Source organism: Staurois parvus, unplaced genomic scaffold (genome assembly GCF_062004578.1).
Source record: "Staurois parvus isolate SC_StPar_1 unplaced genomic scaffold, SC_StPar_1.0 ptg000104l, whole genome shotgun sequence".
NCBI classification, from domain to species: domain Eukaryota; kingdom Metazoa; phylum Chordata; class Amphibia; order Anura; family Ranidae; genus Staurois; species Staurois parvus.
In genome coordinates this window covers 8,426,284-8,451,500 of record NW_028317900.1, presented here as the reverse complement: position 1 = coordinate 8,451,500, position 25,217 = coordinate 8,426,284, and the positions used below count along the sequence as shown (strand labels likewise).

General features: G+C 39.5%; 1 protein-coding gene across 3 annotated transcripts in view; it reads left to right on the top strand.

Annotated features, from left to right (window-relative positions):
• FMN1 (formin 1) overlaps nucleotides 1-14,155 on the top strand; it is a 371,304-nt gene extending 357,149 nt beyond the window's left edge. For all 3 annotated transcript variants that reach the window (XM_089671307.1, XM_089671308.1, XM_089671310.1), the window contains 2 exons: nucleotides 4,465-4,549; nucleotides 12,590-14,155. In XM_089671307.1, coding sequence (XP_089527433.1) covers nucleotides 4,465-4,549; nucleotides 12,590-12,634 — 130 coding nt within the window. In that variant the 3' untranslated portion in view covers nucleotides 12,635-14,155. The remainder of the gene's footprint in view (nucleotides 1-4,464; nucleotides 4,550-12,589) is intronic.
• The last annotated feature ends 11,062 nt before the right edge of the window (nucleotides 14,156-25,217 follow it).

The window sequence follows — 25,217 nt, the reverse complement described above, 5'->3', positions numbered from 1 at the left end:
ATAAAATAGTAAAGATTTGATTTCAAATATATATTTGTATGCCACTTCAAAACAGTTTGGTTCACAGAGTAAAAATAAATTCATATCAAAGGCTGTGTTTTTTATTTTGAACATGTGGCAAGCAGCAGAGGACTAAAAGCTCCTCCTGCCACTGTTTCCCTGTAGACAGGGCTAAGAAAGGGCTGGGTCATGTGACAGCTGTATATGGGTTAGGAAAAAAGGTACTTGGATGGTTTATTTTAGTAAAATAATTACAATTCCGCCATCCACATACAGAAAGAAGGGATAATGTAAATAACAGTGTGTGTGTATCGTATCACTTTACGTTTTACACTGCTTGTTTTGCTGTCCATGTTTCTCATTTCTTTTATTTTTTTTGGTGTTTTATTTTGTCATAAACCTGAAAGGTCAGCAGTGTGAGGCTTTTGTGGCACTTCTCTTATGGACTTGAGTAAATCAAGAGATTAAAAAGGTGTAACCGTGTGTTACTCTTTTCTTGCCAAATCGCACTCCATGGTTTAGACTACAATTCAAATTCAAAAGACAAAGCCACAACTGGGCAGTACGGGATGTTCCATAAGTGCCACCCTGTGTCACCACAAAATATCCAGATGACTTTGCTAACCACATTTTATACAAGTATAAGCTAGTTGGGTTAATGAATTTGTTAGCTAATATGCATAGACACTGCAAGATATTATGTTCTAAAGGTACAGCAGTCTTAGACAAAAGCTGATTTATGCAAATTAATCATTCAGAGCATTTAAAAGCATGAAACACCCAAAGATGCAGACAATGTCTCTTTTTAAATATATATGACTGCTTTGTAGCTTTTTGTGACAGTTGGCATTGTCCTTCAGTTGCTCTGCCAGCCACCCACCCCATAGCATAAATCTTTAGGACCTCACTGGATACTAACTGGGTAACTGTACTGGGCTGATTTAAACATCTGCAGATACTGCTTTAGTGACTTAGCTTTCTTTATGCAAATATTCAGTTTATTAGACTTTAAATTGCACCTTTATTAAAAGCAACTCTCCCCGAGGTTCTTAAAGTGGAACTAAACCTTCTTATTTTTTTTCAGCCAAGGAAGCTGCCATCTTAGCCTCTGATTGATCTGCAGCTGCCGTGGTGCTGCACATGTGATCTGTTATGATACCAGCCATTTGATGGTTTGACAGTTTGGTTGAGAGCACAAGCAAATGTGACAGCATTCCCTGCATGCCAGGAATTCAACTTTTTTTTTTTTTTTTTACAAACCCTTAAATTGATGGGTTTAGTTCTGCTTTAAGTTGTAGGTGCATCAAACAGAAAATTGCAGTGTCATTTTGGATTATAGGAGCAGTCTCAAAATAGGGCAAATGGTAATAGAAGCTGCAAGTTGTGATTCATAGGTTTTATAGACAAGTTACTAAATGCCTTAAAGTCTTGATTGTTTTCCTCTGCCAGCTATTGTATTCAGGCACCTGCAGTTGATTTTTAATTGAGCCTACGCCAGGTGGTGCTTCAAGGATGTCCATGGTTTAAATTTCCACCAATTAAGCAGAAATTAGTTGACATTTAATCAGTGTATGGGAGCCTTCCACCAGCTGTTCCTATTACCCTTCCCATCTACCACCACCCCCCAAAAAAAACACTTACCTGAGCCTTCTCTCATTCCACCAATGTGCCCATTAGGTGTCTCTCTTTATTCTCACAGGACAGACTGTCCTGCTGCTGCCGCCAGTCAAATTCTGTTAGCACAGAGCTGGGCACTTGGCTGAGCCCTTATGCCTATGGCTGTAGATATGAAATGTAAGCATTCTACAAGTACAGGGTCAGTAAGGATTTTTAGCTGGATTCTCTGACATTTGTTTAGTCCATTCCCATAGGGTTTGGCATACAGACATTACAAATATGACAAGTTGCATAGCAGGACCAGCTATCAAAAACAATACTTTGAAAGGGGGTTTCTAACATATGTCAGTGGGATCCTTAAACACGGAGGTGTCCTTAACAGGTACTGTGTTTTTTAGGACAGGATATTGCCAAATCCACAGTGGGAGCAACCTGCTTCCCAACAGTATTGGTCTGATAAATTCACTCCTGTTTTTCAAGTCCGCAAACATAGTTGCAGTTTGGCCCATTAACTCCAGAGTAACTGCATAGAGTTTCTCCCTGGATAAGGCAGAGGAGGGGGCCAGGGGAGTGTATTGATTCAAGCAGGGGACAATTATCCGGGCTGCCTGTGTCAGGTCACTGAGGTGGAACCATGCAGGACGCTCCGGAACTGTTGGTGAATTATGAGGCTGCTGGAGAGGTCTGATGCAGCAGGACTAATCTCCCTGAATTTAGGATCACACAATACAAGGAGTTCTGTGTATAGACAGGAGACGATCCTGTCATTTATATGCCCCTCTTCTCCCTTTGTCTATTTAAAGAACACTTTGCATGCAAAACACAAGGCATTTTGGGAATGGATGAGCGGAGAGGACAGGGCAGGTGAATTCCTGGATCCTTCACTGTACCTGACCCACTATTCTTTGTTGCAATGCTGAAAGAATAGCTCTTCCTGTAGCTTCTGGTGTCAGTGGAGCTAGAATTCCTACAGTAAGAGATAAAGATCCACACATAGCATAATCATTGTTATGGGTAATTTTACGTCTGGTGTCTGCATTAAAAACAAAAAATAGCAGCAGTTCCACTTTAATGAACTGCCATGGACAGGGAAGGCTCATCAACGCTGCTGGCAAGTTACTGTCCGCATTTCTTTTGAAGTGTTTTTAGAAGGGTCGTCAATGAAATGTCCAGTTCCAAGTACTTGCTATGAACCTCTGTGAGTGGCCTTGTTTACAATCTGCAGGACAGAACACTGCCTACCTTGATCCCACCTCTATATATGCAGGGACTGCCAATTTCTGACCCTTATCCCTGCAGTTAATGTCTTTTTGAGTTTTTGCACACTGTAGTAACTAGTATGGTGACAGTTGTGTCAGTTGTGTCCTTGAAACATGGCTTGGGAAAAGAGCATCCATAGGACAAAATGTGTTCTTTTGTGGATACCCTGAACACAGTTATCCATTAAAGTGGTTGTTATTATACATTGTTTATATAGTGCCAAAAGGTTTGCTCAGTGCTGTACATTATAGTGGGGGACAGTACATGAGACAATACAGTAACAAGACAAAACACGAGGGGTTCGAGGGCCCTACTCTTTCGAGCTTACAATCTAGGAAAACCCTTACCTATATTTAGTGAAGTGACTGGCCTCAGGTGATGCACAGAGGTGAAACAAATCCTCCTACATATGTTGTACTTGTTTATTTGTAGCTGTTTGTTTTGTACATCATTGTAAAACTCAGATGAAGTGGATTTTTCACAGATTCACAACGCAGGGGGCAGAGAGCTGCAGTCACTATGCAAGAGCTCTGAGAGCTGATTGGAGGGAAGGGACACTTCCTTCACATAGCACACAAGGACAGATCTGAAGATGCCAATCAAAAGTGGTGCCCTCCCTGTCACCTTTTTAGCTCTTGGTGTCAGGAAAACTCATCCAAAGGGATTCATGCTGACAGAGGAATGAGATAGCAGAGAGAAATGACACTCAGGCTAGAATCACACCTATGCAGATTGCATTTGAGCTGTTTCTGCATTGCGTTTTGCTTTTTTGCACCTCTGTTTTTGCCATGTTTTTGATTATTTGGTTTTTTTTTTTTCTTGTTGCTAGGCAGATTTTAAATGCAAAACGCAGCAAAAACACAATACATGTTTTTCTGCAGCATTTCCATTGAAGTCTATAGAACCACAAATGCAACTTTTTGCATTTAAAAAAAGTCCCTGACCTATTCCAAAAAATGCACCAGGTGAAAACGCGCAGATGTGAACATGTCACATAGGAAATCATGTTAAATGGACAGTACTGTTTCTGCAAAACGCTCTCAAATGCTTAGGTGTGAATCTAGGGTTAGTGCTGTGGAGAAAGGCAAGTAAACCACTATAGTAGTATGTGCTTTTTTCAGATTTCATGTTTGACTTTTACAAACACTTTAACAAACTTTGTTAATTTGCTCCTGTATAGGCAGTCTTGTAGCATTGACTGACCACGTAAATCATACACATTCAGTCATTTCAGCAACACACAGTCTTACAGTGTCCTGCCTGCTGAGAATGTAGGGAAGGAGAGTAGTTACACGTCTCTGTATATTTATGGTGTGGCTATCCAACTAGTTATTCTCCTTTTTCTCCTCTTGCAAATCACACTTAGAAGTGTTATAGGTCAAACATTTCCAGTCTAATAATAATAGTAAATAATAGTCTTGTAAGACCTACCATAAAATGTTTATTTCTTTTTACATTATATTGGCATATTTACACTACAATATGGAGCAGAGTACTATTCCCAGATTCAGACCTACACGCAGATATCTCCATGTTGTGAATTACATCTGCAATATGTCTTGAAGCATTTTCCCTCTTACCTTTCAGGCTCCGTCTAGCCCAGGAGTCTGTTAACAAACTGACCGCAGAGAAGAAAGTGGAAACAAAGAAGATTAACCCTGCAGCGAGTCTGGTAGGTTTTGAGGAAACTTTATTTCATTGTACTATTGATTATTAAGTTGGACTTCCATTATCCTTTAGCCTGGTATGCAAGAAAAGAAAACAAAGCTGAAAAACCATATATGGAAGACATCTGTGTTACTATACTGTTCATTATTTTGTGTTCCGCTTGGTAAAACCTGCCTGAAGACAATTAGAAGTGAGTATAGAAAACAAGGAGTTTACCATAGCAGGCACTTATAATGCTTAGTACACACAATGCGAATAATGGACAAATGATTGTCTGTTTTTCTTTTGGGGGGGGGGGGGGTTGCATGCTGGTTTCACATAAAAAATTAATATGGTTACTAGACTTACAAAAAGTCTCATAAGACAGAATACAGCTTCCAGAGTGATCTAATGTATTTTAATTTGCTAATTCGTTCCTGAGCATGCGCTGTCTTGGTTACTTTTTTTTTTTTTTTTTCATATCAATACTATACGAATTACACGAAAATCGTAAGTTCTGTTATCTTGCAAGAAAACTTTTCATACTTTTCCCTTCAGATATTTTCACATGAACTGTCGCGTGTGGCTTTCGAAAGCTGTGTACTTACGATCAGATTATCAGATGATTGCCCAAAAGGGTTATTTTTTTTTGGGGGGGGGGATTTGTCTGATTTTTTTTTTTTTTTTTTTTTTTTTTAAATCTTGTATACTAGGCATAGGGTCAACATGCTTGTTTCAGTCTAATTGGTAGGTTTATAAAAACTAGGTATCCAATCAGGCAGGTTCTAGCAATATGCAGTTTTTAGTACATGCAAAGGAGATTGTACAATCAGACTAAAAAATTTGACATAAACAGATGAACAAATTTGGAGGAACTTGATTTTGTTGCTATGGGTAGCCCCTTATATACTTTTACACTTTCCCTTTGATTTTATACATACCGTGTGAAGCAATAAAAAGCTTATCGGTAAGTAGTCTGAGAGTTGGCAAAGTGTAGGTAATTTTTCAGTTTTTCAATGCACACAGACCTTTATTTGAAAAGCTACTGTGAATGACTATGGGATTCCTTTTGAAAACCTAATTGTCTGACAAACACTTCACTCACTTAATGAGGAACATACAGCTTCAGATAGCTGTCAAGATATGTGAATTTTTAAATACACAAAAACTTCCAATTGTTTGTAGTGTCAGAACAAGATTTTACACACACAACTTGGTTATTATTACTATTTCTGTCCTGTTTATGTAGCTCTGGACAAATATACAACAGCACTTTTACATTAAACATGCAGCAATACGTTTTTTTTGCCTGTAGACCATAACTAAAGATCATAGAGAAAGTCCTGGATAAACATTCAGATTTCTCTTTAGTGTCTTGTTTGTGATCACAGCTAAGATCCAGAAGTAAAGTTCTATTTTTTGTTTTATTTTTTGTTATCGCTTAGTCACTTTTTAATCTCATGGTGGAAATATATTTTATTCCATTTAATGTTCTCTATATAGAGTGAGAGGGTTGGAGACATCCTCAGCAGTCTGTGTGCTTAGATATTTGAAAGCAGTAAGAAAACATGGCTATTCTGTTCCTGTTACTTGTCAGTCTTGTAGGGGAGAAGAGAGTCACTGAGAATAAGGAAGCATACATGCAGAAAATGATGAGCTCCGTGGATACAGTGAAGGAGAGTGTAGGAGGCAAGGTGCCTTCTTTGTGAAGCATGTCTTACCTAGGTTACTCGCATTGTATATTTCACCCCTTCTGGTAGTTGAACATGGAGTTGATGAAAATGATTCTAAATGTGTCATTTGGAAATTCTAGTTAATTATCGTGGTAAGCCCTGCTTATCTGCTTTGATTTATAAGAAAACTAAGCCAAGAAGGGCAAAACAATGTGAATCATTTCCGCTTTTTGGCTGCACATTTTAATTGTTACCCCAGAGCAGTGGAAATTCCCAGGCTGTAATAAGCTGTCAAAGTATTGTGGAAAATGTATCTTTACCCTCAGACCGATGAAAGTGAATCTGATCCAGCCCGCGTCAAGAGCAAGACGTCATTACACAGCTTAACGAGAGATGTCTCTGTGTTATGTCTGGTGCAGCAGCCAGTCTCAGAAGCAAGGAGGTGGCTCGTGACCACTTTCACTGAGGTGCTAAGAACCAAGACATGCCTGTAACCTATTAGTGAAAGTTGCTGTTGCCCAACTGCTGTACTCCCTCAGGGTGGTCACAGTGACATCTGTCAAGCAGGTGATAAGCAAGAATAAATACATGCCCTTTTCTTCCTCTTAAAAACTTAATGTAAAAGCAAAAATCTGAAATATTTCTATAACTTATTCGGGGGGGCTCAAAAACCGTTTTATGGCTTGTAGCTTTCAGAAATTTAGCACCATTCTTGCCTACTTCTTGTAGGATGTTTTTTGACAACATTAGCGACCGCAGGTGTCAATCACCGGGTTCCGACCGGTGATTACCCACCGGCGATCACCGACAGGGAGGAGGGCAGAGCCATTGGACAGAGTGGTATGATGTGCTTATATTCATGTACTTTTGTGAGTAGAATACCTTCTTTTAAATTTAATAAACGTACTTTTAAAGGTAATGCACAAGGTCGGTGTGCCCTCTGTTTTGTTTTTCTCTAATAGATATGAGAGTATAATGTATTTTATGCATTTCAACGACAACACACTCTGTTTTCCTCGGGGTGACCCTGAATTTGACCGGCTCCACAAAATTCGGCCCCTTGTAAATCACCTTAACCAAAAATTCTGCAAATGTCTATACTCCCCAGCAAAACATCTGCGTTGAGGAGGCCCTCATTAATTTTTCTGGCCACCTAGCATTCAAACAATTTCTCCCCTGCAAGCGTGGCAGATATGGGGTCAAGATGTAGAAGACCTGTGAGAGGGGCACCAGGCTATTCATATAAGTTTTGGATTTATGAGGGAAAAGATAGTTACGTGGAGCCCCCCAAATGCCCAGACTACATGGGGAACAGTGGCAAGATAGTTTGGGACTTGGTGTCATCCTTTTTTCATATGGGGTACCACTTACACGTGGACAATTTTTTATTCAAGCGTGCCACTATTTAGACATTTGTACAGTCTTGGAATTGGTGCATGTTCACTGTGCAACCTAATGTGTGCTCACCTTGGAAGTGGGTGGATGCAGGGTGGTATATTCTAATGGGGGGTATACCACACACTTTTTCTGGCAGAGATTTCTTTTCTTTTTGTCATTCAGCCCACAGGCTGCATAGAAAACAAAAAAAAAAACATAGCATATATAACCAACAAGGACCAGCGACGTACTGGTGCATCACTGGACTTTGGTTATGCCAGCATGATAGCTGCAGCTTTTTTTTCAGCCGTCGATCGGCTTTCATGTAAAAGAATTCCTAGTGGCTAATTAGCAGCAGGATTGCTTTTTACAAGCAGCGGGAAAAGATGCCCCCCCCCCCTCCCCTGCTGCCTTCCACGGTCTTCTCGGGCAGTCCCGTGCCATTGGGGGAACCTGAGAATGCAGCCAGTGTTTCTGCCAGCTGACCATAGAACTGATTGGAGACCAGAATGGTGCCAATCATCTCTAAGAAATCGTAAGCTACGAGCATTCATCACTTCAGTTTCGCAGGATATAAACAGCGCCATTTGTAAATTGGGAAAGCATCTGATCGCACTGATCTTGGTGAGATTAGATAATGTAAGGGCAGAGGAGATATCTAAAATCTGATAGACCCCAGATTTCTCAAAAAAGAATATATGACAATGCCCTTTGATGTTATAGGGGATATTTGCATTCCCTGTGATAGCATTAAAAGTGATAAAAAAAAATGAAAGGGACAGTGTAAAAATAGTAAAAATAATTTAAAAAAATCAAAATAACAAAAAAAAAGAAAAAAAAAAGCAAGCATCCTAGCCCCACCGTCATCGCCCACACAGCCCCATCCCCCCCCCCGCGCACGCACACCTGCATGTTGCACGATGCACGTGAGGTATCGCCGCAAACGTCAGATCAAGGGCAGTAATTCTAGCACTAGACCTTCTCTGTAAATCTAAAATGGTAGCTTGTAAAGGCTTTTGAAGTGTTGCCTATGAATATTAAAAATATATGAGGTTTGTCGCCATTGCACGGGGAATGCGCAGTTTTAAAGCATGTCATGTTTGGTATATATTTACTCGGCATACCATTATCTTTTATATTTTACCAAATAATTGGCCAATATATTGTGTTTGTGCATTAAAAGTAAAAAAAAAAATGTTTTTTCAAAATATTTGCGTTTGAAAAATTGCTGTACAAGTACTATGTGTCATAAATTGCAGCACCCACCATTTTATTCACTAGGGTGTCTGCTTATATAATGTTTGGGGGTTCAAAGTAATTTCCTAGCAAAAAAATACAGATTTTATTAATGTGAACAAAAAGTGTCAGAAAAGACTTGGTTTTCAGGTGGTTAGAAGAGTGAATGATTTGTGGCATAAACTTCTAATGCTGGGCATAAAATGCCCCCACCCCGCAAAACGACCCTTTTTTGGAAAGTAGACACCCCAAACTATTTGCTGAGAGGCATGTTGAGTCAATAGAATAATTAATTTTTTTTACCACAAATTTTTGGAAAATGACGGAAAAAAATTTCTTTTTACACAAAATTGTTACTTAAATGATGTATTGCACACACATGCCATGGGTATATGTGGAATTACTCCCCGAAATACACTTTGCTACTGCTCCCGAGTAAGCTTTTGGAAAATGAAGAAAGAAAACGAACACATTTTTTCTCCAAAACGTATTTTTTCTGCAAAATACTCACCATGCCTCTTTTTAAATTCCTTGGGATGTCTACTTCCAAAAAGGGGTCATTTGGGGGGGTATGGTGCTATCCTGGAATTTCAGGGCTTCCGAAACTGATAGGTAGTGAGCAAGTGAAATGAAGACGTTACACACCTTTAGGCTTTCAAAGTGGTCATTGGATTTCAGGCTCCTGCATTTGGCTAGGCTCCCAAAAAGTCTCACACGTGTGGTATCCCCATACTCGGTAGAAGTAGCAGAATGTATTTTGGGGTGTAATTGCACATATACCCATGGCTTGTGTGAGAAATGTATAATTTAAATGACAACTTTGTGTAAAAAAAAAAAATTAATGTTTGTCATTTTCCAAAAACTTGTGGAAAAAAATAAATCTTCCATGGACTCAATATGCCTCTCGGCAGATTGCTTAGGGTGTCTACTTTCTGAAAAGGGGTCATTTGAGGGTGTTTGTACTGTCCTGCTATTTTAGCACCTCAAGAAATGTGTAAGCAGTCAGAAAGTAAAAACTGTATAAATTCCATTGTCTATACCATAGTTTGTAGACGCTATAACTTTCACACAAAGCAATCAATATACACTTATTGGGATTTTTTTAACCAAAAACATGTAGCAGAATACATTTTAGCCAAAATGTATGACAAAATTTTTGAGTTTTTTGGATATTTTTTAATGAAAGAAATAAGAAAATATTGTTTTGGTTTCTTTTTTGTTTAGTTTTTTTTTCAAAACATCTTGTTTATAACGCCAAAAATAAAAAGTGCACAGGTGATCAAATACCACTGAAAGAAAGCTCTCTTTGTGTGAAAAAAGGACGTAAATTTCATTTATGTACCATATTGCATGACCGCGCAACTTCAAACTAGTGCAGCTCTGTATAGCAAAAAATGGCGTAAATTGCAGTATCTATACCATAGTTTGTAGACGCTATAACTTTCACACAAAGCAATCAATATACACTTATTGGGATTTTTTTTTTTACCAAAAATATGTAGCAGAATACATTTTGGTTTAAATGTATGACTAACTCTGAGTTTACTATATATTTTTTATAGCGGAATGTAGAAAATATAGTTTTTCTTAAAAATTTTTGGTCTTTTTTTTGTTTATAGCACCAAAAATAAAAAGCGCACCGATGATCAAATACCACCGAAAGAAAGCTCTATTTGTGTGAAAAAAGGATGTAAATTTTGTTTGGGTACAGCATTGCATGACTGCCATTAATCAGTTGAAATAGTGCAGCGCCAAATAGCTAAAAGAGGCCTGGTCAGGAAGGGGGTAAATCCTCTGGAGGGCAAGTGGTTAAAGATTAAAAAATATATCTGTCTGCATCTAAAGCGTCAAGGAGGTTCAGGTACTGTCATCATGCCTCACCGCTGCATCCTGGGCACTTGAAACTCTGCGAGAATACACTTCTGCAATAGTCTGGTGCACTTTCTCACAGGAGTGAGTGCCCATCTGTCCCAGGCATCACCCAACCCTTCCAAAATTTTATTTGGTGGTTGGGGGTGTGACGAACGTGACGTCAGAGCCCAGACCTTCTCACTAAACTCTTGACCGAAGGACTAGCCAATCTAAAACCGCGATGTCACGTGCGTAACAATGCCACGTCCAGCTGCACCCTGCACAATGATTTTCCAGCTAATTGGACCACAATCGATGTACCGGCAGCCTGGGAGCGATTGTTACTGGGTCAGGTTAATTACGCAATTAACCCTTCACACTGCCACCTCCTCCTTTTTGTACAGAGAAAGAGGAAACACTGCAATCTCAGCAATAACACTATGATGATTTAGATAATCGTCTGTATAGCACTGTCACACAGACAGGTTATACAGAGGGTTAAATAAACACAGTAGCGCTCTTTTAGAGGAAGGAATTTGTAAATTGCAATAAAGAGCTATAGAAACAGTTCAACACTTTCAGAAGGAAAGATTTATTACTAAAAGGTCAAAAGGGTGCAATAAAAATATTTACAGAAAAAGCAAAAGGGTAACAGAAAGGAGGTTAAAGGGTTAAAGTACTTGCCAATCAGCCTTGGGTTTGCAGATCAAGTTTCAGAGCAAAAGGGCACGTCTCCCAAGTTGGTTCTGATGGTAAACTGGAGAATTCTTCAACTTCAATTCTCTTAGGCCTGGCAGCCCATTTTGTAGTCCCCAGCAGGGGGTGTCTCTGAAGTCAAGGACCAATGCCCCATTTAGGGAGGGGTCGTCTGGATACCTAAACTAGAGCCAAAATCTCTTTTAGTTCATATTTTGCTCATAACTTTCCCTATGCACAAGTGACATTCCACCCACGGGTAGATTACTATGCAGACGCATCTGAGGAACGGGTAGATATAAAATACATATTTGAAGGGTTCCAGAGATGTAATTTTCTGCTTTCCTAGGTATTCCAGTCAGGGAGTGTGACCTATCAAACTGTTTGTCTTCGTGGGCAATATGAAGATTTTTATGTAACTCTCATATATTCCAAGATATGATCCATAGGGAAAAAAATTGATTTTAAAAGTGTTATCTAGTCTCTACTCTTCCGGAATGTGTTTGAACTCAGGGGGAGGCTTGGGTTATCTTTTTTATGATGTGCTAGATTGCACAGGTTCTTTGGACATCGAGGCCCCAGCTCCCTTGGGGGTTTTATAGCTCGGGGCTCCCTGCTGGGCTGTGGCCTCCTGTGACACTGCCAACACACAGGCCATATGTAGGAAGAATGAGAATGAGGGGGATATGTTTGTACAAGATGGAGGATCCTTTGCAAAGATGGAGATTGGAGACAAAATGGTTGAACCGTGTCCATCTCTGCGGGCATGATTGCTACAGGGGGGTGGCAAGAAAGCCGACCGTCCATGAAAAAAAAGGCAGGCCAATGATTTGAATGGCTAATATGCATGCACCATTGGCAATTCAACTGCCATTAGCAATGCAGCACACAGTAACACATGACAGTAGGCTGCTACAATGCTAGTGCGTTAGGGTGAATGAATAGCACCATAGTGCACTAGCTTGCATAAAATGCATTTCCTTGAATCCAGAGTCTTTACACAGAACAACATGGGTAAATCTATTAAATCAAGAATGGTTTTTACTTGGTAGGCAGTGAACACCATAACTGAGTAAAATGTTTTTTTGTTTGTCTAGGCACTTGGCTGTGCTGACTGTGTGTGTGTGTGTGTGTGTGTGTGTGTGTGTGTGTATGTATATGTGTATATATGTATATATATATATAATTTTTTTTAAATTGTTTTATGCTTTTTCTTGGCTCTTGTTATACAGAAAGAGAGACTACGACAGAAAGAGGCAAGTGTCAGCGGCAATTAACCCTACCACCCAGCCATGGAAAGGAGTTTGCGTTGAGAGTAGATCCTACAGTCAGAAGCAGTGCTGCAAGCTGTACAGAAGATAATTGCAAGCTGCGTGACAATGCTGGGAATCCGCAAATGACTTCTGTGTGATTGAAGCTGAAATCGTTTGTATAGAGTTTCATGTAAATATACAGCTATATGGCCTGTTTATTAGAGGGCTGGATGAGTAACCTGTATATATGTTAAATGAAAGGCAAAGCTTTAAGCCTGCAGATAGGGTCCATATTTAATCTGGTGCCAAACAAACTATTGGAAATGCTCCAGACTTTTATTAAACTTATCTGCAGCAATTATTTTATTTCTGTTACTTTTATAGAACGCACTTGTATATTGTTGTATAGTATATTTGAGATGAATATAAATCTATTTATGTACCTGTGCAGGATATAAAGAAAGTTATATATTTAACGCTCTCGTGTATTGTATGTAAAAATGGATTTTTATAGATTCCCTCCCCCAATGGCTCCTGCTTTGTAATATGACTTATGTTTGTCCGGTACGAAGGTTGCAATTTTTTTTTTTTACCCAAATGTTAACTGGGCAGCTGAAAGCTTGCACTAGAGACCTGTTTTAGACCTTTTTTTATCGGAATTTGTGGGAAGTAACTGCATTTTTCACAAGAAACACTTTTTGGGAATCCCACAAGGGCCCTCTGCACCAATCAGAATAGTGCGTAAAGATGCTTTACACTTCTTTATCTGTAATGTGAAGTGATAACCCTCCTATTAAAGAGAGCAATCAAAACGTATGATTGGAGTGAGGTGGGGTTTAGTCCCCAGCCAAGTCTCCATCACTGCCAAAGACCTTGATGGTGACCCGCCCCCCACATCTCCGGTTACAGTCATAAAAGGCTGTGCTTTTTTCACCTGCTTGCAAGTTCACCATAGAGATATATGGAGAACTCACTCCGGCTATTGATAGTTTGGCTTCCAAACAAACATTAGCCTGTTACAGCTGTATGGGTAGTGGGAGAGCCCGTCAAGGTCCTGGGTCCAATAGGCAATTTAGGGATCCAACCTTTTTCTCACTTTATTCTAAACAGAAAAATCTATTTTTATTTGTTTGTCAAAAGACTTATAGTTATTCTGGCAGGCTTGTATTTTTGACAATTTGCAGGAAGATTATACTTCTAAAATCATTTTCAATAGCATGGAAGGGTAAATTTGAATATATAAGCATGCAACAGGTGAATATAACAAAGATGCAATAGCTTTTGTCTTGTTTTTGTTTTCTGTTTATTTTTGTCTTCTGAAAACGCTTGTGTGTATTGTGTTTAATGGTACAATACAGGCAAAAGCAGTTGAAGGAAATCAGTCTTAGCTTTGCGCAGTGGTGTTTTTGTGTTTTTCAGGTCTGTGCAACTGCCAGTAGCCATAATATACAACATTTATATATCATTAATATTCTCAAAATGAAGTTCTCCTTGTGGAGTATTTTGTTATTACTATTCAATAAAATGCCTTTTTAAACAATTTAATCAGTATTTTGCCCTCTGTTTATTTCTATCCTGGAAGGTTTCTTTTAAAGCAAAACTCCAGATTTTATTGCAAACCAAGTTCCTTTTTAAGTGAAGTAGACACATTGCAAGGATTTTAGGAAATGTTATTAGATTTAAATTTTTCTGTAATGGAGTACCTTTCAAAGGTACATGCATATGGCTGAGGGTAACTAGATTTTCAGAAAAGAATCCCCCCCCCCCCCCCCAATTTCCCTGTCAGAAAATACAATTTTTTCTCAGATTCAGACTAGACCTGTTTTGTAGGTGCCCAGGCTTTCTGTGCAGTGCTTCCCTATTCCCTATCCCTATAAACCTGACTGAATTAGAGCATAAGCTCACCTTTTTTACAAAAAAATTAAATGGATGTTTTTTTGCCGGTAATAAAATGTGCATGTATTATTTTTGGTTTTTGCAGCCTGTCACTATATATATGAGATGTATGAGCAAGCAGATATACTGACAGGAAGAATCAATGAACTACTACAGTGCTCCACAGCACCATGGTAGATCATTGAGAACTACATACTGACAGCCGCAAAGGCTGACGGGACTTGTAGTTCGTTCGTTCACAGAACACCGTGAATGAATGACGCGGCTGAGCAGGCGGAGCACATTTAAAATTGTGACTGCTAGTGGGGAGGAGAAGGTCCCCTGCTAGCTGTCACAACGGGGAGTGGGGGCTGGTCTGTTCGTTACATGTTACGCCCTGAATATGGGTGTAACATGTTACAAAAGGTGAACTTATCCTTTAACTGAATCAGAGTGAGATCATTTTCACTGCCCAGGAACTAGTATAAAGTTAAAGAGTCTAGGAATGTCAGCTTCCATCAGAGGTTTTTGACAGGTGTTTTCCTTAAGACAGGTTTGCTTTAAACCAGTAACATGTGTAGATGGGAAGATGCAGATATGATTCCCTCTAGAGAGGGTTGTGTAATAAATTAAGGGCCCTGTGTGACCTGTCCTATACCTTGTATTTGACCCTTGGTGAGCTTTGTCACAGATCCACATAATTTACCTCTGATGCTGCATATCATCTGTCACTAAGTTGTGCTGGGATTTGAAGATTTTTTTTTTAAAGAAGGTAATTTGATCTTGTGTACACTGCTCCAAGATGCCATTGAGTCATCATTCAGTGACAGTTGTCAGACCCACTGGTGACTGGGGAGGGAGGATGTATTATTGACTCTAATCGGAGACCATAGCATGCTTACTACATGCTGTTATGTAAAAAGCCACACAAGTCCTATACCGCAGTGCTAAATACATGTATCTGTAGTTTGCCAAAACAAATTCAGGCAAAATATTTTTATTATATATCCTGTATTAGCAGATTTAAATTTCTGAAACTGTTAATAAGGTTACATACAATACGTAGCAAATATAACACTTTTCTAAAATACATCTGCCCTCTACAATTGCACTGTTAAAAACAGAATTAGTGAAGATGACTTAACACAGTAGTTAAGGTACAGTAGAGCTAAACCCACTGACTAAAATCTATATAGGTTTGAATATGTTAATATCACTTAAAACTTGGATTTAATCACTTTAAATCTGCAGTTTCCAGTACGTGGTGATGATTCTGCCATGAAAGTCCTTGTTCAGGCACTTCCTGCCATAGGGTGACAACTATGTCCAAATTGTATTTCCATGTTGTCGTCCTTTTGTATACTCCATTGGTAGCTCTGCCAACACATATTGCATCGACATCATCCACTGTTGAATGTGTCTTCATTTGGAGGCTTGTCTAGATCAATGTTATGCAGCTGATGTTGGAGCAAAATACATGTGAGAAGCATGTGGCTGAAAGTGTCTGGAGGTGATGACCAATGGGATGCAAAACAATTATGAAAAAAAAAAAAGTGAAAATGGAACTTATGATGTTCAGTGCTTTTAAAGGTCATCCAGTTAGGGATGATAGATAGCTGTTGCTCTGTCTGGCTATTTTGTTTCTCTTTAGCAATGATAGAATCCCTCCAGTCCCTCTCATTTAAGGAAAGATCATTTGGAAAGGTTTGAAAACCTTGCTTGTTCATGATATGTACTCCCTAAGATAAGTGGCACAAGGAGCTCCCTGCCTGCCTCTCCCTCCTTTACACTTCCACTATCCTGTTAGCTAAAGCCGGCCATAAATGGCTCAAAATTTGGCCGGTTCTGCAGGTACTAGTCAAATTTTGATCCATGTATGGTCAGGTTGATTGTACCCAAGTCAATCCATCATTCGACTTGGGTACAACCAAACCAGCCTGTTGGATTTTTTTTACGTGCAATTACTGCCAGTGGCTATAGCCGCTAGCAGTAATCATTGTGTTCTGCCAACTGAGAAGGCTCCCCCAAAAGCCTATCATTAAATGGAATATTCAGGCACCTCTGTTAATGTAAACAAAAAGCCAGTTCCAAGCACAGATTGAATTATAATTAAAACAGATTATCCGCATGCAAATGTTTAAAAAGTGTAAGTCATTATAATATTTTTATGGGTTCATTTTGATTACTGGTGCATTTACAATTGTATAATTTTATGTATATTTTTAAGTATATATATATATACTTTAAAAATATATTTTTTGCCTACCTTTAGATAATGGCACAGCATTTTAAAGGAATTGAGGTCAGGACTATGCCCTTCTAAAAAATCAAAAAACATTTTCTTCTAGAGCCACTGTGTCGATTTATTCCTATATTTTGGATCATTGTAATTCTAAACGACCCGGCTGTTTTTGATATTACAGGCAGCCTTGATGTTGTTTCAGAATTTCATTCAAATACTAACTGGTATTCCCTGGTCATTCAGTATTTGCTGTCATCCATTTCCCAAGGCACCAAAGACATAAGTCTTCCACCATCACTTCTTGTCATCCTTTCGCAACGTAGTAAGTTATTGAGCACATCAGTTCTGTAACCGGAGGAAGGATGGTGGCTCCACAGCAGCACTTCTAAAACCAAGTCAGCAATGGATGGTTTCATTATACTGTATCCTGACAGTTTCCTCTTCACTTCTAAAGCCACCTCATTTGTGAAATTGCACTCCTTGTGAATCTGCCTTCAAGATTTACTGCTGTTGTGACGTTCATGTGGCAATCTGTCACTTCATACTCCAAGCCATACTGATGTCAGTGGGGTATTTCCCAAAACAAACAGTGGAAGAGTGAAGTGTAAAAATATTGGTGTTGAAACAGAACAACAGGTCCTGGGGGGGTCTGGAGATTTTGCATGCCAAGGTTCTGATTCATCCAGCTGCACAGGCACTTTAAGGTGTGCTAAATAGCACTGAAGGCATAAAACAAGGACATACAATAATAGACGGATAGGCCACTTTAACATGCTGTAGGTGGTGCCTATAGGCTGATGAATCGGGACATACATTTTTAACTACTGAAGATTTAAAACCAAATTACTTTTGGCTTATGGTGTTCTTCAATTAAAAAAAAAAAAAATCTCTTGAATAATTTTTATGGTCGTTAGCTAACCCAATCAGCCTCTCATACTTCAAGTCTTTGCACCAGAATTCCCAGATCCTTCCACCTTGCACAGTTATCACTGTATAAGAGCAGTCACATCTAAAATAAATGGAAATGTCACTGCAACAGAAGAATTCCTTTGTTATGACAGGGAAAGATACAAACTACAGTGGAAAAATCATACCTTTGTGAACCCTGATTTGGATGAGCTGGACAGTAAGAATTGCTTTCCCTGTTCCCATCAGTAAATATATGAATGAGTTTCTGACCCTTTCCAACTTTTTTAATAATTTGAATGCAATTAAATTTTAAGCTATAGGTATATATGGAAATCTAATAAATTGGCTTTATGGTATTGATCTCAAGTATTCTGAAGAAATGAAGGATCTTTGTGCCACAAAATTCGACTGGTAAGGTCTTTGATGCTCAAGTTTCTGTTGTGATCTCCCTGCATTGAAAGCTTAAAGCCCAAGGCATAATTCACACAGGTGTACTAGAGCATACACCCCTGCACCAGGGTGCCCAGTTGGGGTACAGTGGCTACATAGATACAGGAGCTGCTCCCAGTCTGACAACTGTGCAGGTGCACGGCTCTGAATACACACACTGCACTTGGGACCATGCACCCACACAGTTGTCAGATTGGGGGCATCGGCTGTGTCCATGCAGCTGCCATATCACAATAGACATGAATGGTACTGCCTGCATGGCCATGCAAAGAACACCTGCGCGCCCCCTGCAGGCAAACACTACCCTTGCATTGGTGTACCCCTGTATGAACTAGGCCTAATTCTGGGCAGTAAAGTAATAAAAAGTAGATACATCTCCTTGGAAGGATGATGTAGCTTGCAAATGGGAGTAGTAGCAGGCACAGAGTGCACAGAGAGGTGAGGACACCAGTGCATTATAATGCTGTAGGTGAGTTTTATCACCCTAAAACCGGAAATGGAAACAGCACATCTGGATTAGATGAAAGATCAGGTTAGTTGTAATAGGAGAACAAAGAATAAATATTTGTCCACCAAGATTAGTGGAACATGGAAAATATTAAAAATATTTAATTGGATTGGCTACTGCAATTTGAAAAAAGAAATGCAATGTGCAAACTAATGATGTCACTCATGAAGAGCAGGCCCATGTTCTTTGTAAATGTTTGGTTAACATAACACTTATATTTTTTAACTTGTAAAAAGCTCAGTATTTATGGCACACAGATGTAAATATGTCGAGCGTCACTTTTAATAAAAACCTGTTCTCGTATGTCTGCCGCTTCATGCTGTTTGTTTTTATGAGGTTCTAAATTTCCTCCCCTTAATATACTGCTTCATCACAGAAGTAGGAAGACTTCTAAGGCTTGGAAGGGGAGTTATGCAGTGATCGGGCCTCAGACGGTTCAAATATTGCAAAATCCCTCAGTTGGCAAAGCTGTAAGAGGTTTTAACTGCCAAGCTCAGGCATCTCGAGGTCAGCAGGGTTAAAAATACTACAATGGACAAAGTCTTGCCATGGCTATGGTAAATGTTTGACTTTGAATCATGTCTAAATATATGTTATTAAAGGAGGGCCACTGACAAAACACATCATTCTGTAGATAGTATGTATGTTTGAATATTTATATGCCTTTTTCCTTTTTATTTTTGACTACACTGTTTTACAGAAGAGAAGCTATTCTGAGCTACTATAAATCATGAAGCCTCTTACTGATCCTAGTTTGTGTAAAAGTGCTGTCAAAGCCAAAATGGTCTGAACTAGGAAATAGTCTGTAGCATGCTGGTTTGCAAATGTGTCATTCAGTATGAAATGGGGTGAGTGCTTTATTCTTTAAGAATAGAAAAGAGTATATAAAAACAATTCCAGCAAGTGGGTTGCATCAACAGTTTTCCCAGTAAAAGAAAATTGGGTAAAGTATTAGAAGTATATAAGCAGTTCTTTGCCCTGTTTGAAAAAAAAATATACATCAGCAGCTGCTGACTTACTAAAAGGACACCCACCTGTCCAGGGGTCCAACACCGTCCTCACCTGAACCAGGTCTTTACCAATCTTAGGGTCCAGGTCCCGGCATGATTTCTGTGGGCTGCCGGTTATGATTCCTTGCAGATTCACAGCCAGCTGTGCTTTTAGAATGGTCCCACAGACTTCTGGGACCTGTGACGGGTCCCAGAAGGTTGAACGGGGAGGAGAACCTTCAGTGAATTGCTGTGGTGATCCGACTGGAAGTGGGGGTAGGTACCTGTCAAAACTAGGTCCACCCCCTTCAAAAGTACCAAAATTAGAAGAGGAGGGAAGAGGGTAGAAAGACTTAATGTAGAACTTCCCCTTTCAATCAACATTGACTATTTTTAACCCCGTATGCTGCTAGGTAGATAGGAAAGTGTATCAAATTTCTTGAATTATTTTTTTTTTTTTTTTACATTTCTTCTGTTAACTTCCTGGTTTCCAGGCCTAGCCAAATGATGTCATACATCCCAGGAGGCTTCAGAATGGAAGGAGTTTTCTCATCTAAGCACACCCACATGCCTGCATGTCTGAGCTAGGGCAGATGGATTCCAGGAAAAATGCTACACAAATCATCTGTAACAGCAAAATAAAGCATGGAGACATGGATCGGTGTGTTTGCTTTGAATATCAAAAGGGAATTATGTAGCTTTTTCAATTTGTGGTGCTCACGTGGAGTGTAGTACCGCTTTAAAGTGTACTTAAACCCAAAAACAAACATCTAATATATAGTATCTTACCAGTCCTCAGATGAGGATGAAGTGGTTGTATTACATGTTTCAGGTTTTGTTTCCCTCATTTTCATCTGGCAATACTGCAAATAATACACTTGGATGTCTACAATCACTCCTCCAACGAATCGTTGGTTGTCAAACAGAAATATGTATAACTGAGGTGCATGATCCCAATTATCAATAAATCATGATTGAAGAATATAAAAACGCCTGTAAAAACAGGAGGAGCTCAAGTTTGGAAACTATATATATAGATTCCATAAAGAGCACCAAATCAATGAGCTGAGAGCCCAAAAAGTAATTGAATAAAAACAAATGGCAGTGCCCTGGAGAAAATAGCCGCATCGCTATGTACTTTTCAGGTAGGTTTTGTTTTTTTGTACCTGCTTAAAATGTTCCAGTGCAGCCACCACACTAGTTGTGAGTTTTCAAACTATTCTGGGATTTAGTTATCCATTAATGACACTATCACCCTTTAACCACTTGAGTACCAGCCTATGATACTCCATCATTAATGGATTTATTTCAGTTTCCAGTGATGGTATACTTTGACAATTACTCTATCATGAACACTGTATCGAAATGAAAGTTATATTAGTGGGTTTTTTCACTATTTTTAACCATATAATGGAAAACAGAAAACAAATCGGTTTCCCTTCCTATTAAATCAAAAATGTCAGAACAGTACAAAAAAAAAAGTACCCTTTATGGAAAGTAGCCACTCCAAAGTTTTTTGCCACTTTTTTTTGGGAAAAAACCATTTTTGACATTGAGGGTGTTTAAACATGGAACTCAATGAGTATACACTAGACACAGAGCGAACAGGTTATACACAGAAGCATAAGAAAGTGAAGGGCTTCATGTACAGGTCACATACAGTGGAAGAATAGAAATGAAAGGGTTAATGTACAGATGTGCAGGATAAGAGAGGTGATTCACATCGAGAGACAGTGTGGAGATCAGTAGTGTGGGATAGGAGTGAAAGGGTTAAACATTATTTGCAACTACCATTGCCCTGATTGTGTGCATTGTTCAGGAGCTAAATACATAAGGGTCTCTTAGATGTAAACACACACTTTACATCAAGTGATCACTGCAATTGGTCTCCCTGACTAAGCACAGCAATTTAAAGGTACAGAGCCCCTTTGATTGGCTCTGTACACAGTGCCTGTGAATGTAGCAATCTGAGGACCGCTCAGCTCACCGATATTAATGATCAGCGAGTTGTCTCAACAGTGATTTATTCAGTGCTGTTTATAAACAGCACTGAATAAATAACTGTCCATCTCTTAACCATTTTAAAAGGTAGGACAGTACAAAAGGAATAAAGGGAGTCAGAAACAAACACATGCTGCAATTTCTGAGTTCTTTTTTTTCTTCTGAAAATGCTAATTATCTCATTATATAAGAGTAAAATGGGAACTCCTGAGCTGTATATCTGTGAATTAGAATCTCAAAGTTCTGAAGCCCTTAGTCCAGCATAATAGCAAGTGAATTAGCATTTTCAGAAGTAGAGGTAATCAATTACAACCCAAATATGTATGTCTCTCACATATACATCATATTACATGGGGTATTTTTTAAGTTTATGTTTTTTTGCGGTCTGTATCCTCTCATGGATTTTCATTTACTTCCTGTCCTAGAGACACCAACAGGAAGCATGTAGAAGAAAAAAATATTTTAAAAGTAAGGGGATATAGCATCTTAGTTGCCAGGAAGAAAGACTGGGTGAAGATGGAAGCAGTGACAGCACGCCACTGGAGAAATCAGCTTTATAGGTAACTCCTAGATTGTAAGCTCGAAAGAGCAGGGCCCTCGATCCCCTCATGTATCGCATTGTATTGGTATTGTTCTGTCACATGTTCTGTCTCCCTTTGTAATGTACAGCGCTGAGCGAACTATTGGCGCTTTATAAATACTGTATAATAATCATAATAAGTCTGTCACAAGGTGCTAGTGTATTATATTAATGATTTGCTTGTCATTCAGCTATAGCGCGGTTGTCCAGTTCTGGGAGAGCGTCATATGACATCCTCCCAGAACGCATCTGATATGAACACAGCTGATCACGTGATGAGGTAAAAGGCCAATCACAGTGGCTTTTTACCACGTGATCAGCTGTGTCCAATGATATCCGGCAACTATCACAGAGCAGATTGGCAGTGATCATCAGCGCACTGATGATCAGTGGCCAGCAGTGCCTCCCACCAGTGCCCATCATTGCTGCATATCAGTGCAGTCTCATCAACGCACATCAGTGAAGGAGAAAAATTACCTGTTTGCTAAATTCTATAATAGAAACAAAGAAAAGCCTTTTTTTTTTTTTTGCTGTGTTTTTGATTATAGTGCAAAAAAAACACCCAGTGGCGATTAAATACCACCAAAAGAAAGCTATATTTGTGTAAAAAAATTATAAAAATATCATATAGATACAGTGTTGCTTGACTGTGTAATTGTCTTTCAAAGTGTGAGAGCATTGAAAGCTGAAAATTGGTCTGGGAATAAAGGGGGTAAAAGTGCCCAGTAGGGAAGTGGTTAACCTGCAGAGGGACTTTTTTTTTTCCCGAAAAATTTTGAAATTCCCATTACTCTCTGTACTAGGGTCAATGGTCACGAAGATCAAGGGCCAGGGTGAATCTACCCAGTGGGAACAAAGGCAGTAATAACAACAGACAAAATAAAAATATTTTTGGTTTGAAAGCACTTTTTAAGTGAATTCATTCACAAATCATATCTTCATATGTGTTGTTTAAATGCAAGCAACTACACTACTCGAAAAAATTAAAGGAAAACTTTTTTAATCAGCGTATAGCATGGAGTCAATTAAACTCCTGGGAAATTGATCTGGTTAGTTATGTAGCAGAGGGGGTTGTTAATCAGTTTCAGCAGCTGTGGTGTTAATGAAATTAACAGGTACACTAGATGGGCAACAATGAGAACCCCCAAAACAGGAATGGTTTTACAAGTGGAGGCCACTGACATTTCTTTCCCTACTCATCTTTTCTGACTGTTTTTCACTAGTTTTGCATTTGGCTAGGGTCAGTGTCACTACTGGTAGCATGAGGCGATACCTGGACCCTACAGAGGTTGCACAGGCAGTCCAACTCCTCCAGGATCTCACATCAATACGTGTCATTGCCAGAAGGTTTGCTGTGTCTCTCAGCACAGTCTCAAGAGCATAGAGGAGATTCCAGGAGACAGGCAGTTACTCTAGGAGAGCTGGACAGGGCCGTAGAGGGTCCTTAATCCATCAGCAGGACTGGTATCTGCTCCTTTGGAACAGGATGAGCACAGCCAGAGCCCTACAAAATGAATTAATGTCTCTGACTAAACAATCAGAAACAGACTTCATGAGGGTTGCCTGAGGGCCCAACATCCTCTAGTGGGCCCTGTGCTCACTGAACGGCACCATAAAGCTAAATTGGCATTTGCCATTGAACACCAGAATTGGCAGGTCTGCCACTGGTGCCCTGTGTTTTTCACAGATGAGAGCAGGTTCACCCTGAGCACTTGTGACAGACGTGGGGGTCTGGAGAAGCCGTGGAGAACGTTATGCTGCCTGTAACATCATTCAGCATGACCATTTTATTGGTGGGTCAGTGATGGTCTGGGGAGGAATATCCATGGAGAGACGCACAGACCTCTACAGGCTAGACAATGGCACCCTGATTGCCATTAGGTATCGGGATGAAATCCTTGGACCCTTTGTCAGACCTTACACTGGTGCAGTAGGTCCTGGGTTCCTCCTGGTGCACGACAATGCCCGTCCCCATGTGGCGAGAGTATGCAGGCAGTTCCTGGAGGATGAAGGAATTGATACCATTGAATGGCCACCACGCTCACCTGACCTAAATCCAATAGAACACCTCTGGAATATCATGTTTTGGTCCATCCGAAGCCACCAGGTTGCACCTCAGACTGTCCAGGAACTCAGTGATGCCCTGGTCCAGATCTGGGAGGAAATACCCCAGGACACCATCCGTCGTCTCATAAGGAGCATGCCCTGATGTTGTCAGGCATGCATACAAGCACGTGGGGGCCATACTAACTACCATTTTGAGTTGCTGCAATGAAATTTCAACAAAGTAGACTAGCCTGCTGCATCATTTTTTCACTTTGATTTTTGGGGTGTCTTTGAATTTAGTCCTCTGTAGGTTGATAATTTTCATTTCTATCAAATGATAGGGCATCCTTACATTCCTAACACATTGCCCTGTCCATATCAGTATAGATATCCAGCATGAGATTTTTTTCCCCATTGAGATCTGATGTGTTTTTAAAGTGTTCCTTTAATTTTTTTGAGCAGTGTGTATTCAGTAATGCTAGAAGTGACTATCTCTCTCAAAATAATACGTTCAATATTGTCTCTGTATAACCGAAGATCAGACGTCATACATACATCAACTTCCTGTGAATTCAATCTTCCTATACAGTGATCTCCAAAAAAAGAAATCTAATATAGTGTAGTATGCTCAGTACACCATGCTTGAAATCCTGTCCAATGTGCTCACACTTAAATAACCATATGTGTATTTGTTCACCAGTGTTCTTCTTTATGTACCCTCACCCTTCATATACTTGGTGTATGTCCAATCAATTATTCTCAGATTCACTTCAGCTCTGTGTCTCCTTGTGTCTGGAACTTTAGTGGTAGTCCCACACGATTTCACACAAAATACCAATATAGTGCAATATTGGTATTTTGGTTGGAATCACTGGTCACTTCTATCAGTACCATTTCTTTCTGTGAGGAGAACAGATTGACTCCAGCTACTAAGGGAAGGAATATTGTTTATTATATTTTGTTTGTATAAAGAAAAAAAGGAGGGTTCCAGCATGCTGTTTAAAAAT